Below are 26625 nucleotides of genomic sequence, written 5' to 3' on the forward strand. Positions count from 1 at the left end.
CCACACAAAAAGTGGCTCTCTCGAGTGAAAAGTTGGGCCCATAAATGGAGTAGAAGCTAAGAAATTTGCCTTGGACAAGGTTGGTAATTCAAACACAATAATTGTTAGGGCCAATTCTAAAAGAAACAATTGACTTAGCAAGCCATGGTGCAAGACCCAACATACCCCCCCACCCACAACCCTCAAGGTGGTTAGTGTGTAAAAAGTGGGCCTCTTTCTAGAAATAACAAGTGAAGCATCAAGATGGTTGTGAATTACACTTCTTGAAGCATTTAGACATGTATAGTTTTTTATGATAGATTGTTTAACATGATATTAATGAGATGAGATTGTAGATCGCCACGCATTCCATGATTGCATGCGACTATTCATTGAGAGGCAAGAATTTCCTCATCCATGAGGGGAGCATCAAACTAATTAGATATTATACTCTAATTTTACACATTATTTGTATTGTATTTTGCCCTTATAATATAAGAAAGTTGAATTTGTATTATCATCTACACACTACTTATATTATATTTTGTCCTTATAACACACAAAAATTGAATATACATGATCATCTCCGAAAGATATTAAGAATACAAATGAACTTCTTGAAGCTCTAACATAGAGCAGTAAGAAACGTTTATAGGTGCATACTTCAAAATACTTCCAATAAATCTCGAAGGTCTCTCTAGCTATAAAGGTATTCATGCACAGACTTATTATGAAGTCTTCTCGCTTAATACATAAAAAGGTAAACTCAAGGAATCAGAAACGGTTATTTAACAAAAATGAAAATTATTGGTTTCCAAGTGCCACCATTAAGATAAAATGGATATGTCCATACAAAAAATAAATAAGAGTAAAAAAAAAAAGTCAATTACCTATTTATATGCAAAAAAATGATAGAAAACAAACCTTGCGAACTCCATCAAAGCAGCCGGTATCACCCTGAAAACAACCTGATTACAGACAGGTGTATCGATGTCCTCGAAAATGGACATTCTAGATGTTCCTCTGCATTTTCAAAATGGATTCAAAGGCAATCAAACAGAGAAATGGTGACCCACTAAAATGAATGTTCCCTCAAGGGTTCACTAACCATTCAAACCTTGGAAACCTGAGAATGAAACATTAATATATTTGGTTGTTGTTCTTACCACCAAGGTTCAAAGTTCAAATCCTATTGGAATGCTATTGTTGTCTATTATGTTGGGGATGAAGTCCTCCATTTGTAATTTCACTGGTTCATAGCTCCGGATCAAAAGCATTTTACCCCTTTCATAAAAAAGAAAGATTTTTCTTTTGGCTTCTTTTATTAGGTATAAATGCTTCCCTAAGCTTGACAACTTCAAGTCAGGAGGAGATGAATGATGAACCAATGGCTTCTTAGAAATGTTTAGCCACCTTATGACATCATTTCCAACTCCCTTGTATCAAACCTATATACTTTGTATCGAATATATGACTGCTTCATTTTTAATACATTGTAATTGTTTTTCTTCTTGCACAGAAAATAGCTAACAGCATTTTCACATTTAATAATTATTTCATCTCACCATTAAAATACTGCATCTAAGGTTTAAATCTGCATGGCAAGTCCAACTGAAGCATTCTTAGCACATGGCAGCCAGCCTTATCATTCTAATTCATAGTTTCAGAACAGTTTAGCCAAATGAAAGGACTAATCTGACTTTTTAAATGCAATTTTTTGTCAAGGTCGTACACTTTTTTAAGATTGAAAACTACCAGATTATTTCTCACCGAAAAATTATTCTGCTCTGAAAGGTGAACAATAAACTCAAAACGATTTGGATCACATCTCAGTGAGATCAATTGCACAGTTTCAAATTTATTGTCAATCTCAAATGTTTCACCTTTCTAGACAGCCACCAGACCTGCGTAAACAAATCGTGATAATTTCCCAGTAGGACGAAATCAAAAGACTTTGGATACTATAGTTCCATAGATCTTTTTTTTAATTTCAAACAATAAATAGCATATTACAATTATATTTTTTTTAATAAGATAGAGAAATACAAATTTATGATTAATCACCGCTAAAATGAATCATTAAATTATATCATAGTGTGACATCTTACTCAAACGTTGTTGCTATTGAGAGAACAAATTCAACATTATGTGCAGTTGTACAACAGCATCTAGTATGCTGCATATTAAGAGCACATTGCCTTTTCCAGCAATTCCTGCAATTCTCCACTCTGGTATGCTTCTGTTGAAATGAAAATGAGAAAATGTTATCAGAATATACAAGGACAGCAAATAAAAACTTAACAATTCGTTTAATTTAATGACACATGGAATATAGCTGAAAGAATGGATCTGGCCATATATGACCATATATGGCCAAATCCGGAATGCCGTCTGAATTATTTCCATTGCAAATACTCAAAAATTAAAGACAAAACTATATCGCAAGCTTGGATAATTTATTTTGATGTATTTCTTTCCTTTACCAACTCAATCTAGATGAAGATGATGTGATCGAGGTGGCAGGTAAGAACAATTTTGGGGAAAAAAAAACTGAAAAAACTAGCAGGTCACTTTATTAGGGCGTCATGTTTCTTCAGAAATTAAAACCATAACAGATGTCAAAAAAATAATGCTATCAGATTTGCACAATTCATGTGAGTATTCACTTGTTATTTCTGGAATGGTCCTGCAACTCTTGCCTGTCTGGTATTGTAATGCAACTCCTGGCATGGCCCTGGGTATGGGGTATGGTTTATCCCGTGCCCTGATATGGTATGGTTTCTCCCGTTCATATCTGTGTGCTGGGAGTGAGTGCAATGAGGAAAGAGCTATGAATGAGATATTTGAAACCCCTATTCCTCAAAGAGCTAGCTAGAAGATCAAACCCAAAGCAGCTAGGCAAAGTGGAGGTTAGGACCAGGCTAGGCAAGGTGAGGCCCAAACCGGCTAAAGGTAAGGTTAGGACCAAAGAAGGATTCATGTGAGTATTCACTTGTTATTTCTGGATTTGATTGTGTATGATAGATGTCAAAAAGCTTAGGGCCATCTCTTAAGTCCTGTAGGTACAAAATCAGGGATTTTCCAGTTAAAATGACCCCGACAAAATATTCAAAAAAACATGGCTCCAAATTTCCGAAAGTAATAAGTTCAAGAAATTTCAATACTTCTGGTAATCAGAGTTTTGTGTTCTTCCCAGGAAAACTTGTCAGAAAGCTCTTTACATCCTCGGGAGAGTCAAATCGCATTCTATCTTTGGTCTCCTCATTTCTTCCATGCAAAATTATAAAGTAGTATCTGAATGTAGAAAGGTAGTGTGTGGGTTTGAATCATATTTTAATTTTTCCAGATTGCTACCCTTTTTGTGAATAACTCTTTGAACTCTCATTTGCAATAAAACTTTTGATTATATTGCACCATTGTCTCTTTTAGATTGATACGTTTCATCTACTTTGAATCATGCTTTCATGATAAATTTAAGTATCGGAATTTAGTTTTCATTTTCAATGCTATCATAGGCACAATCATTTTTCAGAAGTTTATTTAATTAAGTCAGCAAAGATTTTTTAAACAGCATAGAATCAATTAATGAAATGAACAGGTTTCAAGCTAAAAAGAGCACAACATAACACCCGCAAATGAAAGAATAATCTGTACTATGAATTGAATGTGAAATGAGGTCTATAACCCAAGTTTATATAGATGATATTTGTCTAATCCTACTGTTGTGACCTAATCACACATCACCCCATTCTAAATGGAGACCCCCTACTTATTTGGTCCTCTTGGTCTTTTGATTGTGGTTCTTTGGGTATTTTCACAGTAGTCTCTTCTGTCTCCCAAGGTCTGCAAATATTTTGGTAAAATCTGATCAAATCTGCAAGTGTTTTGAACGAATTTGGCTAAGTCAGGAGCTTGTTTGAAGTTTGAACATTGCAATGAAGCCAAAGCCCTAATTTGATGTTTGGAAGTACTCACTATTTTTAGTAAGCCTATTTTGGCAGCTCTATTTCAGGCAGTGGTCAAGACACCAATAGCACAGCATTCTTGAAAATCCAAGTCCAAATCTGGAAAATTGAAAAAGCAAGCAGATGATCAAAAAAATGGCGCTATCTGGAATTATTTCCTGAAGTGGAAATGGGCATGAAAAATCACTCTAATAAGGCATGGAAGTTTTCCCTCTCATGATAAATTCTCTTCAATCCAAGAATGGCATCCAAATTCAAGAGATGAGCACAAAATCTAAGGCAAAACTTCAAAAATTCCTTTGCAATGCCCAAGGAGCGCTCTAGGAAGAATTTGTTTGCTAGAATGAGGTAGAGGAGGAAAGTTCACTAATTCCAAAATTCCTCCATCACTTAGAAATGGTGCTCAAGATAGATGGGCGCTAGAAAGGGGTACAGGAGGAATTTCCTCCCAAATTCAAAATTCATGTTCCCTAGTCAAGGAGCATTCTAGGAAGGTAGAGGGCGCCAAAGTGAAGCAAGGGAGGATTTTTCAAACATAGTCAGAATTCCTTCTTGTTGTGACGTTTTCACACATCGCCCCATTGCAAATGGGGACCCATGTTTTTTTTGCTCGTTTTGTTCGTTTTCGCTTTGCTTTTTTAGGGTTTTGTTAGTCAGTTAGTCGTCTGGATTTAGGGTCAACCCCTAGGGTTTTAACTTTTGTCTTTTCAGGCCAGAATCCAGTCGTTTTGAGAGCTTTTTGAGCTTCCTTTTCTAGGATGCAAATTTTGAATACAATGAATTCGCCAGAATGGTCTAATTTTCAATTGGAATGTTGATGCAGAGCTTAAATTTATGTGAATTTTTGTCCAATTGGATATTTTTGACCAAATTTTGACATTTTTGATTTTTGATCCTAGGCATCTCAAATGATTTGTTTTCGCCTTGTGAAGTGTTAAAATGTGTAAAATCATGTTATTTTGGCCTGTAGGAGCAAAATCGCTCCTGTCCCTCAGTGAAGGACGGGAGCTCGTTTTCAAATATTTTACTATTCCTGCAGGGTCAAGATGAATTACGAATTGGAAGTGATGGAGAAAGGCGAGATCTTTCCATTGAATATAAATTGAAGATTTTCATGAGCACAGAAATGCCTCCAGGGGAAAAATCGCTCCTGTCCCTCAGTGAAGGACCGGAGCTACAAATCCAATTTTGCTTTGTCCTTGCAAGATTTTAACGTCTTGACGATGTGAAAAGGTCCAAAGAGGTACATTTTATCAAATGAATATAACTTGAAGCGCTGTCGGGGAGATCAACAGGATAACATGTCCGGCTTGAGTAAGGTCCTAATCCTGAAATTTGGCTAAGTCTGGAATGTCCTGATCCTGAATTTGACTAAGTCTGGAAACTGAAAAAACCTCCAAAAACTAGATTTTGCAATATAACTCCTGGAGGTCTGAAACCACTCTCAAACATCCTGAAAGTATATATGGAATATAACTTAAAGTATAAGAAAGAAGAAACACTTATACTTAAATGTTATATTCCATTAAAATTGTCCTGATCGAGAGTGCGAAAAGTCAAATTTCGCTCGTGTCCTTCTCCAAGGGTCCAGAGCGAAAAAGCGCTCCTGTCCCTCTCCAAGGGACCAAGGCGAATCGCTCGTGTCCCTCACCAAGGGTCCAGAGCGAAAATGCTTAGTTGAGCCATTCCTGACCTTGTTTGGACGAATCGAGACATCAAAGGCATGATGAAGGACGAAATGAGCATGATAGAGCATCCAGACTTGATCAAAAACGATGAAATGATGAAGTTTTTGCCTAGAGGGTCAAATTCGCTCCTGTCCCTCACTGAAGGACCAGAGCGAAATTCTTCATAAGGTACGATCTGGGCAAAGATCAAGCAAATTTTACGTTCAAAGGCAAGAAAAGAGGTAAAATGAACTCATTGAAGATAAATTGAAGATTATGAAACGCCAACAAGGGACCAAAATGCTTAAGTTCGCTCCTGTCCCTCAGGGAGGGACCAGAGCGATTTTTGTCTAAGATGAATTTCTTGCCAAGTTACAATGAATTCCAAGGCATGGACGAATGAAAGGGGACATTACGAAACCGTTGAAGATAAATTTGGAAGCTGGCGAAGTGTGATGGAGACTACAAGTACAAATTCGCTCCTGTCCCTCTCCAAGGGACCAGGGCGATATGATGATTATATTGTCGTCCCTCCAAGATCAGGACACTCCAAGGCGAAGAACAAGGTACCAAGGACGTTTCGAAGCATCTCCATCAAGCACAAAGTTACAAGGATCGCCACATTGAGGGATTTGCTCTAAAATATCCTAATTCGCTCCTGTCCCTCAGGAAGGGACCAAAGCGAAATTTCCATAAAGACCAAGATTTTGAAAGTTTAACAAGTATCAAGCCACCAAGAGGAATCAAGGGATGTCATTTCACGCATTGAAGGTAATGGCAAGTTGAAGAACGCAAGGACAAGCTCAAAAACTTGAAGTTCGCTCCTGTCCCTCAGGAAGGGACCAGAGCGATATTGATTATATTGGCCAAGTCTCTCAAAATTTACGTCAAGCCAAGGTTTTGCAAGATGGTAAAAGGTCTAAGGCGTCTTTTGAAGGTGATATACCAAAGTGTTGAACGTTAAAATGCTACCAATTTGCACAAAGAGCCTATATCGCTCCTGTCCTTTGGACAAGGACCAAAGCGATTTTTACTAAAACACTCATGTTCCGTCAAAACCAAGACAAGGCAAAGATAGGCATGGTCAAGGACGTCCTTTGGAAGACAATGAATGAAGAACAAAGATCAAAAGTTTGCAAATTTGAGCCAGGACACTAGGATCGCTCCTGTCCCTCAGGAAGGGACCAGGGCGATATTACATACAAAGGCACTCATTCACACATGCAAGTCAATCTAACTCAAAGGACCCAGCTAAAATGGCGATTTGGACGTAAGGATGAAGACCTTGGACGTAAAAATTGCAAGAATCATGACCAAATTGATGGATCGCTCCTGTCCCTCAGTCAGGGACCAGGGCGATGAGGTACGTATCTTCTCACTTTTTCATTTTGGCGCTTAAAACACATTTTTTAAATTTATTTAAATGCTAACAAAATCGATATTTTATTAAAAATAGCATTTAAATATTGCGCTTAATGTTAATTAATTATTTTGCCTTGTAAAAATCGAATTTGTCAATTTAAATGATAAAGGCATTTAATTAATTATTTATTAATTAATAAAAATCAAGAGGAGCGCTTAGATAGGGAGGTCGGCCTTTATTATTTAATTAAAATCATTTAAAAATTGCTTTATTTCACAAAAGTCGGCCTTAGGGTGGATGATGAGAGGCGCTTATATAAGGGAGGTGAAAGATTTTTATTTTCACATTATCATTTTTATCATCTCAAGTGCGATTTAAGGAAGACAAAGGGAGAAGTGCGAAGTTGTGTTCAAGGTGGTGCGAATTTCATTTCAAGCTAGGAGGTGCGAATTTATATCCAAAGGAAGGCGTTAGTACTATCCAAGGAAGTGCGAACTTGTCCAAGGCATTGGAGATCACGTCAAGGATATACTAAAGGTGACGAAATTGATATTTTGAAGAGGAGATCACGTTGAAGACCATCTTACGTCAATTTTGCCTAGGCAATTTTTCTCATTTGCATTCTAGAGTTAGCTCTCTCCTGAGGTATGGCGATATTGGTTTTATTGTCTTGATTTTGAATTGTTCATCGTCATTTCCTTAATTTTGAATTTTGAAATTTTGAATCCTTAGCTCAATCGTTTTTAGGAAATGATTAATAAAGGACTTATCATTAAGTTTCCTAAAATTTGCTCTCTAATTTATGTTATGTATTGCAAAATCATGTTACTAATTTTGAAATGTTGTGTAGGCATCAAATGGAGATCTCTTCGCCAGGACGATCAAGCCAGGACAAGGGCGAACTCTTTCAATCCAGTGTTCCAAGGCGAGGTACATCATCTTCCTGCACATCAAGGACGCAAGGAGTTAGAACAAGGGCTCGTTGAAGAAGCTAAATAGTTCCAGATGAATTAATTAAAGCAAGCTTCTCAACAACATCAAGTTGAATATCTACCAAGTTCCAAGTGTCAAATGAGGTGGCATCCCAGTCATCACTCCTCCAGTCAGTGTGGTCCACCTCAGCATGTCCAGATTCAATGTACCTAACTCATGGAAGGTGGCACAAACTCCGATGTACCTACCCTGGCTATCCATTGGTCAATTTTTCTAAAAGGGACATGTGTCCAAGCAATACAATTTTATCATTGGTCAAACATTAAATGTTATGTAATGGTTGTAACAAACCCTAATTAGGGTTTTCATTGTAAAATCTTGGCCATTGATCTTGAATTGATCTAAGCCATCAAATTGTATTGTGGGCACTATATAAGCCCAAACATTTCATTTGTAAAGGATGATTAGAGAGAGTTGTAAATAGTTGGAAGAGTTAGAATATAGTTGATAGAATAGCAATTAGAGTAGAATAGGAGGACAAGGCAAGAAATTGTTGCCATTGATTGTAAACAAACTCCATTTTCATTGAAGTAATGGTGAAATATGTCGTTTTTCTTGCAATTTGCATGGTTTCTTGTTGAGTCTTCAATCTTAGATGGTAGATGATTAGATGAATGGAGGAAATGTGATTGATTGATGGTGGAATTCGTACATCCATACTACTAGCAGTTTGTTGATTGCAGACTTGCCTTGCGTAGTCAACTGGAATCATTCAGCCTAAGCTCAATTTCAATTTGTTGCCTCTTCATTGATATGCATCAACTTGGATGGTATCTATGCCTGCGGTGATAATTTGAACATCATAAAGCTTCCCTTAGAAGATCGCACTAGCCTTGTGTAGATGTTCCATTGATGTCAAAACAAGACCTAGTTAGAGTTTCATCAAAAATCAATCATTGCTCCTACATTCTTAGTATTAGGATTAGATCCTCTCTTCGCCCTTATCCTTTTTCCATTTTTTTAATCTAAGTTAGTAAGAGCCTGTGTCCAGCAAAGCAGATCGGAAGTTCAATGTAAGTCCCCTTGTGATTCCAGCAAATCACATCATACCACTGGAGCTTGTCCACACGTAGAGACCCTACATCAAAGAACCTTGGAGTCTACCTAACTGATCCTTTACGCGAATCTTCAGCAGTTAGAGGCTTTATTCAAGAGAGGATAAGATGCCCTTAGGTATTTTATTCTGTGTATGATGGTGTACAAAATACACGTCAACACTTCTCCAGCTGGAAATTGCAACCAAGGCAAAGGGTAAGGCTCCAAAGTGGGATTAAGGAAAATTCTTTCCTTCCACAAATGCAAAATGTGCCTAAGATAGGAGGGGAGCACTAGAATGAGGTTCAGGAGGATTTTTTCCTCAAAACTAGAATTCTCCTGTAGGACCAAGATGCGCCCAGTCATGCACAAGGCCTTGGAAAACGTGAAATTTGGCTAAGGCATGATAAAATTCCTTCCTCTGGGGCAAAGTAGAATCAAGGTCAAGGTTGGGTGCCAAAATGAGGTTAAGGAGGAATTTTCCTCCAAATCAAAAATTCCTTCACCATGGAGAAAATGTGCTCTAAGAAAGGAATGGGCACCAAAATGACATCAAGGAAGAAAACTCTAATTTTCTAGAAGTCCTCCACTTCCTAGCAAATGCGCTCCAGGACAAGTAGAAAATGCAGAAACATGGTCTAGGAGGAAAATGTCAATTCCAAAGAAATCCTTCAAAGCGTGCCCATGGACAAAACAAAACGTTGAATTCAAGGCTAAGGAGGAAAAATTCAAAATGAAAAAAATTCCTTCCTCGGAGAAGAAATGCACCCAAGGTGAAGAATTTCAAAGCACGAGGAAAATTGGTTTTGTGAGAATTTTCTCTCTTGACGACTCCGGACAAGATAAAATTCCCTAGACATGGAAAAAGTGGTCAGTTGATGGAAAAATCTCCCTACAGGACGAAGTGGTCATTTGATGGTTGTCAGTTGGTGCAACCAGTCAAATGGATGCTTGGGAGATGACTTCCCAAATTTTGAAGAGCATGTGAGAGTTCACGCAAAGGGAGGATGTGATTTCATGTTCCCTCTTCAATCCTCTCTCACGATGATGAATATTGTTGAGTCCCTATATTCTTTAAGACAAGTCAATGTAGTGTCCCAGGATTTAGAACCTATGCTTTGAACACACCTAGTGCATCCCTAGACCATATTGTTCTCATTTTGTCTACTTGTGCCTATAGTATGTCTTACGTACTTTGATAAAACTAGTTTATAGACTAATATTTTCATACTATCAAACTTGTCAAGGGATATGCTATGGTTTAGGCATTTTCATAGACTTCTTTGGATCTCGGATATTTGATATGAGACATTTAATTTGATATGGTATTTTATCAATTGAACTAATTTTGATTATTTAATAATGTGTAATTATTTTATTTATTCATTTTATTATATGAATATTGAGATTTTATAATATATTAGTATATTTCAGGCATGATAATCCCTCTGATTTATGTGAAGTTCCCATGATATATTAAGTATATTCCTCTTGAGAAGATATTTTAAATATGAGCATAGAATCCAAACTATGTTATGCATGTGGGATGAATCTTAAAAAAGATTGTGTGGGAGATTAATATTGTGTTATAAAAAGGATCTATGTGTACCATCTCTATGTTACCATGAAGAAAGAAATATAGCATCATTACAAGAATGAACAATTACAAAAACTGTTCATGGTCCAACCAATCATCACCCTTCTAGACAGCTGTTGGAAGTGGATGATGAAGTGTAAAAAGTGTCGTGGAACCCCCGATTATCTACTTGTGGAGCCCAATAGTTTGGTGGTTTCGTTTGTATTTTACTTTGTAGAAAATGTAAAGTTGAGGTGCGAAATATGATTAGAGAAACCATTCGCATGAGATACAAAATAAGGTGTAAATTCTGGATGAACTGGAGCTGTTAAGTGAGCTGTGAATTCCATGTTTGCAAACATATTTTGCAAGAGCTGCAAAGTGAGGGGCAAAGTCCAATTTCTAAGGAAATAGAAAATTTTGAGTTAATGAATTGTGAAATCCAAAACCAAAACTTCCAATTTTTTTCCTAGTGACTTGCAAAATATGCAAATAAGCCTTGAAGTGCTGCAGAGTCGGCCCCACTGTACTTATGCTCAGATAAAATTGACGTTAAAAGGTGTTTTCTAGGCCAATTCTTAAGGAAAATGCTTTTTTGATGACTACCATCACAACACACAATGATGGCACCATGGATCAGACAGCATGGTGAGTGGACAGCTATAGTGACATAGAATTTTTCAATAATAACATATCTTTAATTAATGTTTGAAACTTCAGTCAGTGGCTAATAACTGCAAATGAATTTTGAAAGGGAAATGAAGCGAGAACGACAGGGAAATGCAGTTGATTGATAATGTTAGAGCATTTTAGGTAGAGATTTGCTTTTTCATCAAGAGTTATGCTTTTCTATCTAGAGTCGTGCTTTTTCTAGCTTAAGTTCACTTAGTAATACTTTATTTTAGCTTTAGTTGAGCTTTAATTAGCTCACTCATGCTTTTACTTTAGTTCTCCTAAATTTAGTTTAGGGTATCTTTATGCTCTCTATAAAAGCACATCATTATGCATTGTAATTAATTCAGTAACATTTGCTTTTGAAGAACACAGCATTCATCTTTGTCGCTCCCATTTGTGGAAGGTGTTCTTCATTTGCTGTTTGACCTTGCAGATGCTTGTGTTGCAAAATTCAACATGGTATCCGAGCATGGATTCAACAAACCGCTTCTCAAGCACTGAGAGTTTCTTTTCTCCAAAGTGTTGCAAGGTCACTAGGTTTGCTTTCTTGTGTGGATATGGAAGTGGGCAATTATTATCAGCTTTCAGAGCAAAAGCACATCAAAAATTTTGCAAATTTTCTATTTTTTAAAATTATTATTTTCAAGAACCTTCCATTTTTGGAAAGTTTCTATTTTTGGGAAGTTTTTAGAATTTCCATTTTCAAACTTTTTTTATTTTCAGAGAGTTCCTATTTTTGGAAAGTTTCTATTTTCTAATTTCAAAAATTTTCTATTTCTAGAAACCCTTCAAGCCTACCAAATATAGTTGGTTTTTTGGTCATAACTTGGTCATAAAAAGTCGAAATCGTGCAAACAAGATATCATCAAAAAGATGGTTCTGACACCAATCTAGTGGTGCCAATGTTTTTGTTAGTTTCTCCATTTTTATGTATCATGTTGAAGTCAGACCTTTTTGTGCTTTTGGGGCCATAACTTGCTCATCTAGACTCCAATTTTCGCAAACGAATATGTGTTGAAAAGGTGTCTCATTGCTTTATTCAAATCTGCTGTTATTTTTCCAGTTTTTTTCCCAAGTACATTTTAGTCAGTCTTTTGTGTTTTCACTTTATGGCTGATTACATAATCATTTTGGCTTCTAGAAATTTTTTGTTTGTATTGGATGACTTCCCTCAAGCTGTTCTACATGTATATCCAGCACTTTGCCCTATTTGGGCATTTTGAGCATCCTTTTCAATGACTTCTTTGTTTGTAGACGCACTGAGATAAGTGCAACTAAACTGGTGTGCCTTATTTTGTATATGCGATGTATTATAAAATGCCATGGGGGTTTGCAAACTGCCTTTTGTTTTGCCATCACACCTTTGTCCAGTGAGTGTTCCTCCACAACGACATCAAATACTAGTGATTCGTGTCCCATGCGTGTGTGCATTGGTTGCATATCTTTTTTCACTTGCAGATACTTTCTTGTGCACATTCAATTTCTCCTCCATGCACTACTTGGTGACACTCAATTTTAGTGAAACACTCATCTCCCTCCCTTGTCAACATTATGGGGTAGTTTCTTCTGTTGGTGCTAATGCTTCCTTGGTTTCTCTTTGGAGTGAACTATGTATTCAATATTTGTTCCTATCTACTAGCCAAGTACAGTGGTTGTATTTCAGTGCGATATAGCTTTTACCATATAGACACTCTTGCATTCCAATTTCATAGAGGCAATTTATCCTCAATTGATTAGTGGTTTTCAAACTATTGGCACCTGTATTTTCAACTAGCAGTTTACTCTTACATGGTTGAGTACTGTCGTTGGGGTAAGTCCTGCAGACAAATTTGCCATCTGTATCTTTGATTGCCAAATGTTTTGTCGTTGTTTACCATCTGATTGTTCGAGTAGTGTCGTTGGGAACACTCATGCAAATTGTTGTCTTCTTGATCCTGATCATCATCTTGGTTATAGAGGAGGTTGTTCATTTCAACACTATAGCAATCTCTTTGTTTAACAACTGTCTACAGCTTTTTTGTGCTTCAAAAGATGTTCATGTTTCTATTCTTTTGGGACATTTTCTTGGAAGCTTCTTAGTCCTTCATTCCTTTTTTCTCTCTTTTGGAGAGGAGTTTTCTCCCACTGGGTTTTTCTCCTTTTCTCTATTTGTGAGAGATTGCATTGCATTGGTTTGTACAAGGGTACCTCATCAAGCCTTGTTGTCGGGACCTATTCTTGCATTTCATACATTTTGAGGTTTTTTACATCTTCCTAAGTTTCAATTAAGGGGTAGAGCATTTTAGCTAGAGCTTTGCTTTTACATCTAGAGTGACAAGATATTATTGATGATTGGAGTAAATAACTTTTCCATCTAGAGTCCTGCATTTTCTAGCTTAAGTTTTGTTGTGACCTATTCACACATCACCTAATTCCAAATGGGGACCCCCTACATTTTTGTCCACTTGGTCTTTTGGTTGTGAGTTTTTTAGTAGTCTAGTAGCAATTTCCTCAATCTCCTAAGTCCCTCAAGCGTTTGGGTAAATTTTGGCTGTTTGGAAGCGTTTTGATGAATTTTGGCTACGTTTGGAAGCGTTTTGATGAATTTTGGCTGTCTGGAAACAAGAATATTGTCTATTTTAGGGTTTATGTTCTACAAACTTAGAAAAGAAGGCAGTTGAACAGTACGAGCATAAGTTCTTTGAGATTAAGCAGTATGCAGGAATCGCAAATGACGAGGCTATGTCGGTGCAACATTTTGTTAGAGGTCTTAATGGCCGTATTAGTGGAGGAGTTCGGGTTCTTAAACCCAAGACTATGGAGGTAGCTGTGGAGAAGGAGCGCTTGGTTGAGGAGAACCTGACTTTGGCTTTGCGAGGTACGCCTGGTGTGCAGACTGTTAGTGCTCCAACTTCAGGATCTGTGGTGAGAGGTGCGCAATCACAGGCATCAAGTTTTTCTAGGAGTCACCCTCCATCGTTCAAGGGTGGAAATTTTCAGTAGAAAAGGAGTTCTCATAGTCAGAGACATGCTCGCGGATGTAGATCACGGTCAAATAGAGAGCATAACAGGCAGCATGCTAGCCGCTTTCAGGCTACTCAGCCAAGAACTCTAATAGAGGCAGTTTTCAGCAGTCCAATGCACCATCAGTTAGTCGTGGCTTTAGCAGAGGAGGTTTTTTAACTTCTGGCCAGCAGGGTCATATTGCAGTAAATTGTCCTCAGAGATCTACTCAGATGTTTGTTCAAAGGCCAACAGCTTCAAAGCCTACAGTAGGAGATGCAGGGAGATCTCATCATGTATTTGCAGCGGTTGATAACCGTCAGGCTGAGCATCAAGGTACAGTCGTGGAGACTTCAAGTGAGATAGGTGGTATTTCTTGCTCAGTATTATTTGACTTCGGTGCTTCAGATTCATTCATATCTCCGTCTTTAGTAGAGCGATGCAGGATTGTTGTGGCAAAGCAAGACGACGGGTGACAGGTTGAGCTAGCTACGAGGTCTAAGGTGGTAGTGGATTCCCTTGTGCATGGTTGTGTATTAGATTTGGGAGTATGTTCCACCTCAATGAACCTTCATGTTCTTTCTTTGGGGTCCTATGGAGTTGTGTTAGGAATGGATTGGCTTGAGACTCATCAGGCTAAGATTGATTGTCGTGGTAAGAGGGTGCAGTGTCTTGATGATAGCGGTAAGATTGTGGAGATAGTGGGTGTGCAGCGACCTATTTCTCATCGCATGATTTCAGTTGTGTAGTTGAAGCATTGTGTGCGGTAGGGTTGTCAATTGTTTGCAGTGAGGATGAACGATTTGGATGAGGGAGAGAGTCGTGATGATCTCTTTCGTCGTCATCCTATTCTCCAGGAGTTTTCGGACATGTTTCCTTGTGAGATTTTGGGTATGCCACCTAAGCGTGACATTGATTTTTGGATAGACTTAGTCCTTGGAGAAGAGCCTATATCTAAGGCACCTTATCGGATGACTACTCAAGAGTTGAGTGAGTTGCGGTTGCAATTGGAGGATTTGTTGGCTAAAGGATTCATTCGTCCTAGTGTCTCTCCTTGGGGAGCACCTATGTTGTTTGTTAAGAAGGATGGATCTCTTCGTTTGTACATAGATAATCGACAGCTAAACAAGGTGACGATGAAGAATCGTTATCCTTTGCTAAGGATCGATGACCTCTTTGATCAGATTAAGGACACTAAGGTCTTTTCTAAGATAGATCTTAAGTCAAGGTATCACCAGTTGAAGATTCATGATGCGTATATTCATTGGACAGCATTCCGTACTCGATATGGTCATTATGAGTTTACAGTGGTACCTTTTGGGCTTGCCAATGTGCCCTTAGTATTCATGAGTTTGATGAATGGAATATTCAGGACTTATCTTGACAAATTTGTGCTTGTGTTCCTTGATGATATATTGGTTTATTCGAGATCGATGGAGGAGCATGAGGAGCATATGAGACAGGTGTTGCAATGTCTTCATGAGAATCAGTTGTATGCCAATATGGCTAAGTGTGAGTTCTTTTAGACCGAGGTTAAGTATCTTGGCCATGTTATTTCAGGAGAGGGTATCGCAGTGGATCCTTCTAAGATTCAGGCATTGTGGATTGGCCAGCGCCCACTAATGTCGGCAAAGTTCGCAATTTTATGGGCTTTGCAGGTTATTATCGTCGGTTTGTTCAAGGATTTTCGAAGATTGCTCATCTTATTACTTCTCTTCAGAGGAAAGGGAAGAAGTTCATTTGGTTAGATCAATGTGAGGCAGCTTTCCAGATCGTCAAGGAGCATTTGACTAGTGCACCTATTCTAGCAGTGCCAAATCCATTAGGAGATTTTATGGTGTGCACAGATGCTTCTTAAGAGGGTTTAGGAGAAGTTCCTATGCAGGATGGTTGTGTGATAGCTTATGAGTCACGTAAACTCAAAGATCATGAGTTGAATTATCCCACTCACGATTTAGAGTTAGCGACAGTGGTTCATGCTTTGATGAGATGGAGGTGTTTTCTGCTTGGACATCGGTTTGAGTTGCATTGTGATCATCGCAGTTTGAAGTATATCTTCACACAGCCGAACCTGAATGCTAGGCAGCGGCGATGGATGGAGTTCCTTTGTGAGTATGATTTTGAGGTGAAGTATATTCAGGGCAAGGAGAATGTGGTAACAAATGCATTGAGTTGCAGGAGGCATGAGATATCAGTGATGACTCTCAGCATGGATTTGAGGAGTCGGATTCTTAGTGTGCTTCCTTCAAAAGCTTGGTACCAGGAGGTTAGTGTGGAGATTGCTTCAAGTAGAGCTCTTGAGGGGAGATTTGCAGGTTATTCACTAGAGCCAGATGGTCTTCTTCGTCATTTGGGATGTATCTATGTTCCACCTTCAGATGCACCTTGTGCTTTGATTTTGTTAGAGGCACATCGTGCACCTTACTCGGCACATCCAGGTGTCAAGAAGATGCATGCAGATCTACGGCAGTTGTACCATTGGGCCACAAATGAGACGTGATATAGCAGATTTCGCGTCTTCTTGTTTGGAGTGTTAGAGAATGAAGGTAGAGCATCAACATCGCGCAGGTTTGTTGCAGTCAAATCTGGTTCCAAATTGGAAATGGGATATCATATCGATGGATTTTATTGTTGGGTTGTTGATGTCTTCTCATCGACACGATGCTATCATGGTCACCGTAGATAGGTTGACCAAGGTGGCACACTTTTCTCCAATCCGATCTTCCTACACAATGGTGACAATGGCTCATATTTTCATGGAGGATATAGTGAGATTGCATGGTATTCCTCCTCGGATTATATAAGATCGTGATCTAGTGTTCACTTCAGCATTGTGGACCGCTCTTCAACATTATTTAGGAGCTCAGTTGAACTTCAACTTATCATCCTGAGACAGATGGTCAGACTGAGAGAGTTAATCAGGTTTTAGAGGATATGCTACAGATGTATGTGATGGATCAGCAGTCTTGTTGAAGTCTTATCGGGAGGATTATCTTTATTTGGTGGAGTTTGCCTACAATAATGGCTATCATAGTTTGATTGGTATGTCTCATTTTCAAGCCTTGTATGGACGACCATGTCATATGCCTTTGAGTTGGGATCATTTGGAGGATAGAGTGCTTCTTGGTTCAAAAATGTTGCAGGATATGGAACAGCAAGTGACTCATATTCGTGAGGATTTGTTAGCAACACAGGATAGACTGAAGAAGTATGCAGATGCTCATCGTGTGGATCAACAATTTTCAGTGGGTGACAAGGTGTTTTTGAGGGTTCGTCCACGAAAGATTGGGTATGCTTCTCCTTCATATTCCTCGGCTGCTCATGCACATAGTGGTTGATCAATCTTGCCCAATCTGTGAAGGCACATCCATGTTTGGAATATGAAGGCATGTGGGCATCCCATGATCCTACTTAACATCATCACGAGGTTAGCATACTCCTACCTAAAGTCAAAACTGGTGATTTGTTTGAGCATCTTGGAAATATGCGGCCTTGACTTCTGCATCCAGACTTTGTTGATTACTTCAACACATCTTTCCACTCCCGCATCATATATCACCGCAGCTCTATCCTTCGTTTTGTAAGTCATGGATTGGAATGCAGGAATCCCAAATGTCTCTCCAATAGCTTCAGTCATCAGGTTAGCCAGAAGCTTGCCATTTGATGTCAAAATTGCTCTTCTTTCAAGATTATAATACTTTGCGCACTCCAAAATCAGCTCTGGGCATTGAATGGCTGGAGGGAAGCTGGCAACTGAGACAATTCCACTCTTGACGAACTTGATGGAAAGGGCTGACGGAGCGCATCCTCTTGTTCCAAAATTTTGTTCTGGAAAGTTCTTAAGTTGGTGTCGCCGATTTCCTTCCACTTTGAAATACTCTTGGACTCTAGAAGGAATCCTTTCATCTAGTTCTTAATCTGTGCTTGCCAGGAAGTAGCTGCAGCCTTGCTGGATTCCGCCATTAATCTGCAAACAAGAACTTCTAAGAAATAAATAAATTCTTTGCTTCTGACTTTTCTCCACCTCTCTCTAACTTCAAATTTCTCCAAAAACCTACATGAGAAATGAGTTCCAATCCATCATTTAACTAGAATTTCCTTACCAAACTGCTAAGTTGGCAAGAGGTTAAAATTGGCAGTTGTATTTAGAATGTGTCATGTTTCCCTTGACAACTTGCCATGCAAATGGGTCCCACGATCAAAGTTGAGTTCAAAATGGAAATTTCCATAAATTCTTAAGTTGTCATAAATGCAAAATATTCCCTTTGCATGTCGGCAACCCAGTGATTGTGAAAATCTTTCCATTTAGGATTCAAAAGGATATTTTGAACGATTTTTGTTTCCTGAAGGAATTTTGTCGATTTTGTCCACTTGGAAAGAAATCTTGTCCATTTGGATTTTTTGGAGAGAAATTCCTAGAGAGAGAATTTTTTTACCCAGGAAGAATTTTTTTGTGTTTTTAAATTTATCTTGTCCCGAAGGAGATTTTTGAACAATTCACCATTTTTCCTATTTTTTAGGAAAAAAAATTTCCTGAGCTCTAAAATTCAGGAGAGGGAAAAATTTTCTCTTGATAAATTTTTCTTGTGCCATAGAATTTTCATCCTGGGCAAAATTCTTCTTGAGAAGGGAAATTTGAATTTCTTCCTTGCCCTTGCTTCAACGCCCCTCTTCCAATCTTGGGCGCCAATTTGATCATGTGGAGGAATTCATCACCTGGAAGGAAATTCCTTCCTTGTCCTATTTTGGCACCCTTCCTCTTGAATTGGGCGGATTTTCCATCTTGTGGAGGAATGTCTAACACATCAAGGAACTCCTCCTTGACCCCTATCTAGCGCTCCCTCCCAATCTTGGATGCTAAAACCACATGTTTCAAGATTTTTTCTTGGAGGATGGAATTCCTCCATCACCCTAATCTAGCACTTTGGCCCCTTGCTTGGGCACTAATTCTATGTTGTGCAGGAATTTGGGTTTGGGAGGAAAATTCCTCCACAACCCCTATTTGGTGCCCAACCTCTAACTTGGGCAATAGAGCGCCATTCACACCTTGTGGAGGATTTTTGTGATTTCCAAGGAGTTCCTCCTTGACCTTCATTTGGCACCTCCTTCCAGATTTGAGCGTGCATTTTGCCATGGTAAGGAATTCAATGCCTTAGGAAATTTTCAAGCGTTTACCTCCATTTCTTCTCTTTTTCCAAATTTGGATGCCAATTCAGGATGAAGTAGATTTTCGGATTTTGAAGTGTTCTTTAGTGTCAGGACCTTTGCCTATGATGAACCTGCAAAAAAATAGACTTAATAAAAATAGTAAGTACTTCAAAACATCAAAATTAGGGCAACCCAGGGCAAGATGACACTTACTAGAAATAGAAACTACTAAAAATAGTAAGTTTAAATTTTGGCCAAATAAAGTCAATCTGAGATGCGGTGAAACTAAAAATAGTAAGTGTTTAGAATTTGCTCAAATTTCACTGGTAGCTTCCTTGAAGGGCTCTGATTTCATTGTAATGTTCAAATTCTCCAAGACCCTAAGGAAAAGACCTCAAACCTAAGTCTGAAGGGCAAAACCCTAAAATAAGCAAAACAAGTTCTAAACTTAGCCAAATCCGCTCAAACAACTTGCAGACTTGATCAGAATTCATCAGAAACACTTGTAGACCAAGGAGATCGAAGGGATTGCTACGAAAAGACCCGAAGAACGAAAACCAAAAGACCAAGAGGGCTTAAAAAGTAGGGGGTCTCCATTTGGAATGGGGTGATGTGTGATTAGGTCACAACAAGCCTACCAATGAAATTTGAGCGTTTTTTGCGAACTTACTATTTTTAGCAAGTCTATTTTTGGTAAGTTTCACTTGGCCTGATTTTGAGATTGGACAAACTATTTTTAGCAATGTCTATTTTTAGTAAGTCTATTTTTAGTTTCACTATGTCCCCGTTTGCCCTAATTTTGTGTTTGGAAGAACTTACTATTTTTAGTAAGTCTGTTTTTAGAAGGTCTATCCTTGGCAATATGCGAACCACTGACTACAGAAAGATCCTAAGCATCCAGTTCTAAATCCACAAAAGCAAATGAGCAAGCAGATGATCAAATTCTGATTGTCCGGAAATCATCCTTGGAAGCACTAAGTGCGATGAAATATATTCTTGGGCGCAAATCCCAAGAAGAGGATTATTCCTTCATTTAAAAAATCCTCCTCTAGTTGGGCACAAATCCCAAGACAAGGAGGAATTGTCCTCTCCAAAAATCCTCATATGGGTCCAAAATGCACCCAAGCATGCCAGGAGACTTTGGAGATCATAAAAACAGCTAAGTGTTGGAAATTTCCTCCTCTGGACCCCAAATGCACCCAAGTCTTGGAGATGATGAAAAAATGGCTTGTGTAAGGAAAATCCTCCTCCAGGCTTGATATGAGCCCAAACATTCCTCAAATATGGAGACTCAAGAATTTAACTAAGGCATTGGCAGAATTCCTCCTCCCCTTTCCAAGTGCACTAGGGTATTCTAGACGCATGGAAATCATGGAATTTTGCTAAGGCATTGAAAATTCCTCAGGTCACCTCATATGCGCCCTACCAAGAAGAAGTCTTCCACCAAAAATGGAATTGGTGCCAACACTCAATAAAATCCTTTTTCCTATCTAGTATGTGCCCAAGAAAGGTGATGTGGAAGAGCAAGTTTAAATGCCCAAAGAAGAATATTCTCCATGAATGGAGCGTAACTCAAGACATAATGGAAATTTATATTTCTGAAGTCAAGTATGACAAGCGGGGTCCACTGGACTGACAAGTCATCTCCCCTCGACAATGGAAACACGAAATGTGTTTAGGAAAGAATTAATGCAGTTGCTAAATTTATTCCAGTGCCAACTTGGCAACTTGGTGGGCAAATTTCCTATTTAAACAAGGCATGAGAGTTCATTCTTCACGACACATTTTGGAGAATTTAAGCAAGAGCAAGACATGAAAAGTGACTAAGGCGTGGTTTTTCTTCACTCAAGAATTCTAATCTTCGGAGGTTTTATTTATTACAAGTCTAGAACATGCAGCGTTGAATTCTTCCCATGATGGATTTTATAATTTCCTTAGCATAAATTTAATGTTAGTTATTTTATTTTGCAGAAAATTAAATGATAAGAGTTAAGGTGGCGAGCACTTCCAAGCAGGTGCAGATCAAAAATGAACAAAAAGGATTCCTCCCCGAGTCAAAGATACTTGGTCATGATGGACATCCTCCATCAACCGTAGCCAAGAAGAGTGGAAGTGTGGCTGTAGCCAATTTCACTCTTGCCATCCAATGCCCGGAATTGACCATCGAATAAGGTTATCTTTTCCTTTACCTATGTATTATATCTTTAATATGATAAATCTGATTATATTCTTGTATATTGCAGGTGAGAGGAGCATTTATTGATTTCGATGTCCTCCTCACAAATGCCGATTGATATATATATATATATGTAAGCAGGGAGGATCAAGCAATGCCTTGACCGGTCATGTCTATTAGACATGATCGATCAAGACATTACTTGATCGCACCCTTTGACTTATCGTAGCATTTACCAATCGGTGTATACTTAACAAACCACCTAATTCTCAATCGGCATGTCTATCATATGCAAGACACATGACCGGTCAAGGCATTACTTGATCGCACCCTTTGACTTATCGTAGCATTTACCAATCGGTGTATACTTAACAAACCACCTAATTCTCAATCGGCATGTCTATCATATGCAAGACAACCGATATTAATCGGTATGTATTAGTTAAGCCCAATAACCATCAATGTTCACCGTTTAATATATCAACCGATATTAATCGGTATGCATTGGTTAAGCCCAATAATAATCGGTGTTCACAGTTAATATGATAACTGATATTAATCGGAGTGCATACGTTATAATGTAAATTGATACCAATCGGTATCCTATGCTATGAGATTTACAATCGATTATTATCGATAGTTAAGCATTGATCGAACATTACAAGTATGATACAAATTGAAGAATGATCATCAAATGAAGGAACAATAGCTTGAAGTTTTTTTTCATCATAGTTTATCGATAGGATAGATGATTGAATGAGAGACTTCATTTATCTCTCATTCAATCATTTATCTTACCGAGGCTATCATGCATTAACAATTGTGACTCCAGATGGCAAACTCTTGGCAAACCTCACAACTCAGGCTATTGATGAGGCCTTTGGAATCCCCACGTACCAAGCCATGGTATACAAGTCAAAGGAAAGGGCGGCCATGCTCTATGACTCCGGAGTGGATGGATGTGCAAGAATCATCAACAGACAGTGGATGCAATAGCCAAAGCCTCACCATTCAAAGATGCCCAAGGAGCTCACCAACATGGACTTCAAGCAATAGTACAACGATCTTGTGTTGATGATGAGTCGGATCATGGGATGTCCACAGGCATTCATCTTCAAGCCATGGGTGTTTTACTTCATTGACGAAGTGATGGATGCAATCAAGACGGTGGATTGGGCAAGGTTAATTAGCAACAACTTGGACAATCAACTGAATAATCTAATGCATTCCCAGTCCTTCTACATGAGCTCCTACATTGTTCACATGTTGGCAAGAATGGTCAAGTTCAGTGGATTGTCAAGCAAAGGACCCATGGGATGCGATCCACGACAGCTCAAAGTCCACGAGTGTTATCCTCAATTGCACCTATACAACACTACTTATTTCAAGAAAGCAAGTGACACCTTCACCATGCAAATTGTCTGTTCCTTACAAGGAGGCTATCATAGGAGGCAAGGAAACTAGACAAAAAGTTCGGAGCATGATTCATCCTATTTACAAGATTCACCTACATCCAGGTCCAGGGATTCTCTTCCTATCCCTACAAGCTCCCAAGATATCCAACGAATAAGATGGTACTACTTGAGATCACAAGACAGTTGATTGCCTATGATAAGATTCAGAAAAAGAAGAAGAAAGGTGTACTCGAGTTCCCAATCATCATGGGAGATTATGATGAATTGTGCCCATCATTAGTAGCAACGAAGAATTCAGTAGAGGAACTGCAATTCTACCACCTCATAGCCCACATTGCAAGATCAGATTTTGATCCGTATGACAAGAGTGGTTGGCGTAAGTCACAAGCATAAGATACGACTGGAAGATTATTGGGCTAACGCCAAGGATGATTACAAGGTCAGGAAAAGAATGTTTTACAAGTTGCCTCTCAAGTTGATAAGGATATGCGAAATAATCCAAGTGCCAAATCAAGTAGAAGAGGATGTGAACAATGTTCACCCTGATTATGAGAAGGAGAAAGATAAACCAATCCAAGCACCTAATTGGTCAAAGCCAAATTGTTGATCTAGATATCTTAAGTCGGCCAATAACAAAATTAACAAGACTTTGGGTTGAGCATCACATCAACAAGTTGAAAGTAAAGAACTCCCACTTGACTTATACTTCGATGGGAGACTTTGAATCACAAGATGAAGCCACTGAGGGGTCATCAAGAGCTCAAGCCAGAGAAGAGACAATTCCACAAGGAAGGGCAAAACGTGGAAAAGAGAAAAGCATTGCCTGAGATTCATAACCAAAGAGAAGGCAGGAAGTCCAAAGAGAAGAGCCACAACGGATGAAACAAAGATTAGAAGAGGTGCAATAATTTGGTAACTCATCAAGTGTGCAAGAAATTGTCATCTTCACAGAGTAAGCAACATTGCTCAACACGAGAAATTAGTCACGGGAAGAAGGCTAAGACACTTCACAGGCATAGGATATACTTAGTACCAATGCTTCACGAAGGCATACTCAGAAAAGAAATGAGGAAAAAGAACTTCCACCGGAACTGAACAGCATATCCAGGATTGCTTCAGAAAAACAGCAGTTGAAGACTTGGGGCTCCTTGAGGAAGTAACGCAGGAAAAAGAGCAGCTAGAGACAATGATCAACAGTAAGCTACTCCAGATTGGCTAAAAGAAAGAACAAGGAAAGAGCCAGAGGAAGAAGTTGATCCTACACTTGAAATTGAAGAATTTCTAAGCCGGATAAACAAGCCAATGGACAAGGTGGCAAAGAAATTCTCTAAGGTAACCAGAAATGAATCAGGACCAAGGACTACATGTGGCAGTGCCAAGGGTTGACAAGGCCAGAAGTGAAATCACCCCAAAAGATACAACAGTTGATTTGGGACGTGCCACCAAGGCACAAGTGATAGAGGATTTTGATGATTCCTCTCAAGAACTGAAGGAACAAATGAAGGAGATGGAAGAGAAATATAAGAAAGTGAAAAGTGAGAACAAAGCTCTATGTGGGTATGTGCAACGCTTAATGCATCCATTCAAGCAGGAAGACCAGACCTGTGTTTAATGTCCCTTATTTTATATCTTATGAAATATGAACATTTATCTTGCAAAGATCAATTGCAAGAGACTTCTTTCCTTCAAAATCGGATATATCAAAAGGAATTATGCAATGGGCCTCCTCCACTGATGTTAGCAATGCTGATATCAAGTACTGTGCCTGATTTAGTTTTTAATTCGCACAATTAATTTCTCCTTATTACTGGTAATAATACTGGCTATAGATGATATGTTGATAAACTATGCAATGCTGAATATGCTATATCACTGATGATAAAATGTTGCTGTTCCTGATCTGGAGATTTATACCTGCAACAATGAATAATGGTGCTGTCTCAGATATAGATATGTATGCATACAACCGAGAATGCCAATGACAATGCTCAATGGGGCAGATCCAAATGGATACAAGGTATAAATCGGATGCCAAATCCTATGCCCCTTTGAAATGATATTGATTGCCTTCTTATATCAGGAGGGGTGATAAGTCACATTGTAGAGACATGATTCATCTCTCTTTATAACCACCCTTCTGCCTTATGTTTAATCGAACCATTCCATAACTACTACTAATTGCTGCATATACAATAATCATCGCAGCCTTCATTCCGGTTAATCTCCAAACTAGTAATTGCTGATAATGGGTTACCACGATGACTCTTCATAATATTAGTTTATGCTTGCTGATCATTAACAACTTAATGTTGTATAATATTAATTAATCTTTCCATAGATTAAGATGCTTGATTATGTCCAGTGCTGATATCATCGATGTCTTCCTAGATTCAATTAATAACATTACTTGCTGTCTTCATAATGATCTTATATATATTGTAGCTTCATTGTCAATTAAATCCTTGCTTGCCCACAATCACACCCAACCGTAGGTGTCATGCTAAGATTATAGTCACAGTGACTTAACGCAATCGTGTCTTTGTGCTCAAACATTGTCTACAGCGCTGGGGGTGAACGTGACGACTAAGGGGATGAGGCGCATATCTCTTCTACTAATATCACATGGTTACTTGCGGATGTAGTCGGTAACTCCTATGATCTCATATTCCAATTCGCCTAATAATAATTCCCGATATCTTTATGTGCCTCTCAACAGCCAGATTGTTATTGTTTGGATAATACCTATATTAGCCGCGGTAATATTGAATACTACCAAAGAAGACCAAAGCCTCCGTTTGCGTATATACTCGGAACGAAATACACATCGGCGGAAGGTCATATAATCTGGTTTATTTTGATCACTATTCTAAGATGAAGCTATTTTCTCTGTGCTATTTTGATAATCTTCTTTTTTAGGAATTTTAGTTGTCTTCAAGAATTATATTTATTATTAATTATTTATTGATATTACTTATATCAAATTAAGATTGATATAAATATAAATTATATATTAAATCTTTATTATTATTAAGTTTTTATTTAGTTCATTCTATTTATTTGATTATATATAAATATATATATATATATATATATATATATATATTATATTTTAATTGTATTATTATATATTATTGAATTCTATTTAAAAGCAAGTATCATTATCATTTTTTATTTTTTTTCCATTTTTACTGTCTAGATGGGGACATCACACTATGTTCCTCCCACAACTCTTTCGAAGGAGCCAGTTGATAAACTTGAAGAAATAAGAAAAATAGCCCAAGGCACTAAGAAATGGGTGGAGGACATTTTCACTATAGCAAGAAAGTTTGTTGAGGACTTGGCTAAGTTGTACTACAGAATCCTAGCTATCCTTATAGCAGACTAGAGAATGGGGACCAATCACGAGAGGAAATGCACATCTATCGGGATATGACTATTCCACGCCTAGAAGCATTGATGGAAGTCCCTAAGTGTTGAGAGATGGAGAAATCATCAAAAAAAATGAAGCATATGACTTCCCTTGGTGGTAGTATGCAGTTAATGCCAGGAAGGAATTCTTCGAAAGATCAAATTAGGAGTCAGCTTGATTGAGGATAGCAGTCAAGAATATTCAAGAAGAAATCCTCAATACTATTGAGACATTGTTTACAA

The 26625-nt window shown here is 38.3% G+C and overlaps 1 protein-coding gene across 1 annotated transcript in view; it reads right to left on the minus strand.

Moving 5' to 3' along the window:
* Positions 1-1774: 1774 nt before the first annotated feature.
* Positions 1775-26625, minus strand: part of LOC131062898 (monothiol glutaredoxin-S7, chloroplastic) — a 108707-nt gene continuing 83856 nt past the window's right edge. Inside the window, exon 3 of the mRNA XM_057996640.2 lies at positions 1775-2218. Within this exon, the coding sequence (XP_057852623.2) occupies positions 2163-2218 (56 nt within the window). The 3' untranslated portion in view covers positions 1775-2162. The remainder of the gene's footprint in view (positions 2219-26625) is intronic.

Source organism: Cryptomeria japonica, chromosome 9 (genome assembly GCF_030272615.1).
Source record: "Cryptomeria japonica chromosome 9, Sugi_1.0, whole genome shotgun sequence".
NCBI lineage: Eukaryota > Viridiplantae > Streptophyta > Pinopsida > Cupressales > Cupressaceae > Cryptomeria > Cryptomeria japonica.